Source organism: Tarenaya hassleriana, unplaced genomic scaffold (genome assembly GCF_000463585.1).
Source record: "Tarenaya hassleriana unplaced genomic scaffold, ASM46358v1 Cleome9, whole genome shotgun sequence".
In the NCBI taxonomy this organism is placed as follows: domain Eukaryota; kingdom Viridiplantae; phylum Streptophyta; class Magnoliopsida; order Brassicales; family Cleomaceae; genus Tarenaya; species Tarenaya hassleriana.
The window spans coordinates 386,923-392,922 of NW_010971389.1; the positions used below are offsets into that span (position 1 = coordinate 386,923).

The 6,000-nt window shown below is 35.5% G+C and overlaps 1 protein-coding gene and 1 long non-coding RNA gene across 5 annotated transcripts in view; one reads left to right on the forward strand and one right to left on the reverse strand.

Annotated features, from left to right (window-relative positions):
- Positions 1-818: 818 nt before the first annotated feature.
- Positions 819-2,781, forward strand: LOC104803565. Of its 4 annotated transcripts, none has more exons than XR_770225.1 (3): positions 819-1,190; positions 1,353-2,128; positions 2,592-2,781. It is a non-coding gene; the product is annotated as an uncharacterized LOC104803565 (long non-coding RNA). The 4 variants fall into 4 exon arrangements; XR_002023753.1 differs by having other exon boundaries at positions 2,072-2,128; XR_770224.1 differs by having other exon boundaries at positions 819-1,001; positions 1,084-2,128.
- A 1,052-nt stretch (positions 2,782-3,833) lies between these two features.
- The window catches only part of LOC104803566 (transcription factor bHLH66), a 3,301-nt gene continuing 1,134 nt past the window's right edge, over positions 3,834-6,000 (reverse strand). The window contains exons 3-7 of the mRNA XM_010527511.2: positions 5,916-5,992; positions 5,710-5,775; positions 5,362-5,427; positions 4,881-4,937; positions 3,834-4,260 (exon numbers count right to left, since the gene is read on the reverse strand). Of these exons, the coding sequence (XP_010525813.1) occupies positions 3,886-4,260; positions 4,881-4,937; positions 5,362-5,427; positions 5,710-5,775; positions 5,916-5,992 (641 nt within the window). The 3' untranslated portion in view covers positions 3,834-3,885. The remainder of the gene's footprint in view (positions 4,261-4,880; positions 4,938-5,361; positions 5,428-5,709; positions 5,776-5,915; positions 5,993-6,000) is intronic.

Sequence of the window (6,000 nt, forward strand, 5' to 3'; positions counted from 1 at the left end):
AGAAACGAAATGAAAGTCGACTTCTTTCGAGTAGAATCCTTCTGGGTTTGGTCGATAATTGGGGCTCATGGAGCTTCCATGGTGGATTTTGAAGCATTCTTGCAGATAAGGTGACTGAAGAAATGCAAAAGAGAGACTGACAGAAGAGAGTGAGCACACGCAGGCATTTGTATGAGACCATACCATTGCGTGTGCGTGCTCACGCTCTTTCTGTCAGTTTTTTTTAACTCGATCATTTTTTTTCTTTCCAAGGTAAAACGTCGTTATGACATCATCACTACACAGTTTGGTTCTTATCTTCAACAGCAATTCCGTTTTTGTCTTCTTTTAGTCTTCTTTGTGTGCTTTGGTTGGTGATATGGATAAGATCGACACAATTTCATGAGCTTTTGATATGTGTGTGCTTGTGCGTGTGTTTTTTTGTGGGCTTTGCTGTGTTTGAAGTGGGGAGCAAACGTGTTCATATTGGGTCGGCATTTTTATGGTGAAAGTTTCGATTTTTATTTTATATTATATGTGGATACAATGTTATATTGTTGATTTTTCCAAGTGAATCTTGGAATAGCGCGAGTTTTGATGGTCCTGCTACGAAGTTTTTTTTTGCAGTTTTCCTGTACATAAACCCTATGTAAATACCACACCATATGTATAAAAACATTTTTATATTTGCTGTATAATCATAATATTCAATTTGAAATACCACGCTTTCACATACACAGATGGGAGATTCAATGCATCTTTCGTATAATAAGGTTTTTAATCACGAGACCGGACATATCCATAGAGTTTCGTTAAGTTTCTATCATTACGAGCACACTTCCTCACCAAAGAACTAATTTTTCTCGAGCTTCTGCACGAACAAATTGTGAGCTTGGATCTTTGTTTTAGTTTCTATTTCTTGTTTCAAAAGCCATTAACACCTACATGCAAGTGGATCAATGGGTGTTTGCTGCTTTTGTGAGCTTCTTTTGTTGCTGCATCTCCACACAAAATCCAGACTGGTATCACCAAATGTGATGAACAATGGTTTTTGCTTGTTATTTTGTGGGGTTATTGGTTAGCTCTAGTTTGTGATTGCCGCAGTTGTCTTCCCTAGCTAGCTGACTAACGAGTAGAAGTGAAGATACCTGGATCAAGTTCGTGGCATTTCCTGCACCGTTTGAGCAGAAACATGAAATTTCTTTCAGAAGGTTAGTTAGTTGGCATCCTCTGAATTCAGATGTTTGTCCTAATTGTTCATATATAGATCTTTTTAGCCCTATATATCTATTGCGAGTAACCTCTTTTGGTCTTTGCTTGAGATTTGTCTTCTCTTCTTTCCTGTGTTACGTGACCTTACAACTTGCTCTCAGGCATAAGAGGACAGTGGTTTTTAGAGGGTAGAGTCTGCTTACTTTGCAAAATTCTTAATTTCCTGATGAATTTGAAGATTGATCCCTTATTGCTGGAAGCTCCTTATGGAGTGAAACGAGGTTAAGGAAAATGTCTATAGTGAGGTTGTTTCTCTTAACTTGAGGAACCAATTGTGTGTGTGTTTTGGTTGTTATGCTGCATTGCATTATTCTTGTGTGTTTGACCGTTGTCATTGTTTTCAATCTAGCCCTTCGGATTTCGCAACCTAATATCGGTAACATGTGGATCCAGTTCAGTCTGCTTTTGGTGGCTGCCGTTGAGAATTCCTGACTCTTTCTTCATTCATTTTGGCTGTTAGTTAATGTCGATCTACGACAACTTTGTCCATTGATTTCCCGAGGGATTGATGAAAGGATTTGCGCTGTGAAACGTAGAATGGATTTACACGAATTCTCGGTCCACAGAACTTCATTTCCTTTCCTCCTTTGGCATGAAAACTCCATATGTATTTTTGAAGTTGCATCTAGTTACAATAGCTAGTTTCCTCTACCGTTTCTGTGTTTGCTCCAAATAAGATGTTTTTGCGGCTTTGATATGAAATTTTCAAGCTGTGTTCATCGTTTTCGTACAAGGGAGACTTGGTATTGATAGCTAATGAATCATCCTGAAATAAGTGATGGTTTTTCCATGGCTGCGATCTTTGTGGTTGCATTGTTAGGAGGGGTGCGCACAATAGCAAGCTGGAACAGAATCGTGCTATCATGCGACCGACCAGGTGTGTTTATTTATATGCCTAATGGGGTTTTATCATTAGTACTAAATCCCGAGATTATTACCCCAATATGTTCATGGAATCTAAGTGGGTCCAGCTTAATTAATAGCAGATGATTATATGCATCAGCCACCCTTAGGTCTTGTCTCTCAGCTAGCAGCTTATGATGTAATAAAAAGATTAATATTGAGCGTAATCCTGCTTATATATGTTATGGATTCTCTAAATTGTGCTTGGTGAAATGAAATTGTAAAACCATAGCCCTTATATCATCTACCAGCTGCTACATATGATTTGTCATGATTGCTTTGAAAGAGAAGAATAATCACTTCATGCCATGTTTCCTTCTAATTCCCAAATTATTTTTCTTTGTACATCTGATCTCAGCAGCATATATATATATATATATATATATATATATCTATGAAATGAAACCCTTGTCGGTTTTTATTGTATTTTGATGAAGGAAATGGCGGTTAAGTCTCCTAAATATCCAAATCCAAATTCCAGGATTCACTTCGGACAAGAACTTGGAATTCTGGGAGGTATAGGGCATTGTCTGATGATGTGTTTTATGTGTATATATATATAGCCTGAGATTGGACATTAATTAGATTTCCAATGTATACAACATCGCGTTTGCATTGTCTTCCTCATGTTCAGGAAAGCTATATATATATATATATATATATATGATGAATCATCACTAGCTAGGTCTTTCACACACTCTTTAAGCAATGTATCTTTTTGCTTGCTTAGCAATGTTTACCAAAAATATAATCTCCAAAGTCAAGTTAATCGGGTTGAACTTTGTATGTCCGCAATCAAACATTGTTCATTTTGATGTATCATGATTTATTATAAATCGTTTTATTATTAATTATTCACTATTCTTAATTAGAACCATCAAACTAAGTGAATATATAATCGGAATCAGATTTTTTAAAAAAAATAAGTTTTGGTGTAACTATGAAGAAGTCGTCGGGAATATGGATCGAAGCCTCATTTAACTATAATATATGATCAATGCACATCATTTCTTCTCTAATTTTTTTTAATATATGCTAATAATTAATTATGGTCGGTCTATTAAATTTAATAATAATAATAATAAATAGCAGTGGAGTTAGTAGTCACCCACTCCTTTTTGAGTCAATTTCTGTCCCCACTCCATTAACCCCCTAATTAATTAACCTAAATGGTCTTACTTTGGGTCTAATCCATATTTAGTCAGATCAAGTAATCAGAAATCCGACAGAATTAATTAAGTTAAAAATACAGGTTCTTAATTAATCATGAAGAAAGACTAAAAGTAAAAGGAACAAAACGAATTATTCGGTTTCAACAATTGTTCGTTCGTACTCATACGTTGTCTTCTCGATTGTTCGGTTTCAACAATTGATTATTGAATGTTTAATGACTAATTAGAGACATAATTCCGATTAAGCTCATAACAATGTAAGGAAAAAAGAGTGGAAATTTTAAAAATGTAATTTTTATTAAATTAATTATTGAAACAAACAAAAATAAACAAAACAAAACAAACGATGGGTGGTGGTGGTGCATCGTAGTAGGTAAAAAAAAAAAGAACAACATTGAACCGAAGTCTACGCGAATACGGTGTCGTATTCAAACAAAGACCTTATTCTTTGTAGACTTCAGACAGAGTTCCGTTGACTTTTTCCTCCCCCACCCCACTTCCTGTCTCTTCATTGTCTTTTTTTTTTTCTTTCCTAAACCGAAACCACAAACGGCCGTTATCACGGCTTCGTAACGGAGGGAGTGTCTTTAACGGCAGACGATGACGACCCCTCACCCACGCCGTTACCGTTACCCATCGCCGGCGCCGTAGTGTTCGTGGACTGCACGGTCATGACGGAGACGTTGGGGGAGGAGGGTCCACCACCTTCGCCGGTGAGAAGTGGGTTGCGGGAGTGGCACGTGGCGGTGGAAATGGCGGTGGCTAAGGAGATGGGCATGAGGCAGAGACCTTTGCCTTGGAGGTATTGCATGGCAGAGCCCATGTCTTCCTCCATGAGTTTTGCCACTTGGTGTTCCGTCATCGTCAGGCTGTCTCTGCCGCCGGAGTTCGCCGCCGTGGAGCCGCCGGGCGGAGCCCTTTCTCCGCCGGAACCCTAAATGACAAAAAGGGAAAGAAACCGTAAGCAAGCGTGCGATGATGTCTCGATCATGTTTGGTTTCTTTGTAGGAGAGAGAATGAGTGAAAGTTTGGCACGCGTGCTCTCTCAGTCTCTCTCTCTCTTGTTTTTTTGTTGTTGTTTATTTCAATTTTTGTATATTGTTTTTTGTCGTTTTGCTATAGCTGTTTTTAGAAAATATAATAATAAGCCAATCTCATTAGGAGCATTGGGTTTTGTTTTATTTTGTTTTATTCTGTCCCTTCATTGGACCAAATCTTATTGTAGATATTTGGCTAATCACTTATCTTACGTATTTTAAATAATGATTTGAATGGAAATTAGCTTTAATCTCTTTCTTATTGGTTTATTCATCTCATCATCATCATCATCATCATCATCATCATCATCATCATCATGATTCATGTTTAAAGAAAGGTGAAAAGCTAGCTACTTTCTTTCTTTATTTATCCACAATATTAATCTTGATCATATGTGAAATCTTGAAATTATTTATATCCATTTTAAAACTAATATTATCTAAGATATTTAATATAAGAGAATATATTTTTTGGATAGATTTAAAAAAAAAAATATAAATAAGAAATGGAAAGTACCTCAGAGATATGAGAAGGCACAGAAGCAGCACCACCCAGCCTGCTCATGCTGAGTACCTGCACCCAATTTAATTTACAATAAAAGCAAAATTAAGTACAACTCCTCGTTTATTATTTAAATAAAAACCATATATTATACTATATTTATAGACAACTCACACATGATATGTACATACATACATGCATATATGTATCATAAACAGAATATATAGAAACAAAAAAAAATTAAAAAACGGGACAGGGAGCATAAGGAATTTTAGCTGCAGAGGGCTGTATTTGATTAATCGATATGATATTGTAATGTCAACTTTAAAGGCAAAAGAATCTTCTATCGTTATTCTTTTATTATTTATATATATATATATATAAATATATAACATAATATGAGACATAAAACATAACTATAGCATAAATAACTAAAAGATATATTTATATATATATATATATATAATAATAATAATAGCTATAGAGAGAGAGAGACCTTGACTTGGAGCTGTAAGAACTTGACATAATCGATAATCTCATCGAGCATGGATGCCTTATCTGTCTGTCGTTATAATTAATACACAAACCCATTAGATCTTTGCATCCATCTCTTCCCTTTTTTTTATATAACATTATTGTTACATAATCAATCAATGTTTTAATCATTTCATAATCTAAAACGTCCAATATCCATTAGAATATTCGTATATATGTTATATCTAAAATATTCGTATATATGAAATCGGTAACGTGAGCCATTTAAGGTAATTATGAAAAATTATAACAAATAATCAAATTCAGATAATCCAAAGAATAAGAAACTGAAACTGAAAAAAAAAAACACCTTGTTGCCGTTAGGGACAAGTTCCTGAAGAGCTTTCATCCTCTCCGCTATTCTCTCTCTCCGTAACTGTCCAGAAAGATTTTAAAGTTTTTTTTTTCAATCCTCTTCTCATTTTTTCCCGAGAATTTTACACGATTTTCTCGGCAACCAAACACGATTAAATATATTATAAAAAAACGAACTTAATTAATAAAAGAGAGTTATACCCGTTCGGCGATACTGTGTGGATCAGTGGCTTTTCCTCTCCCAGCTCTGACTTTGGGCTTCGGACCGATAGACTTAGGGGTAGAG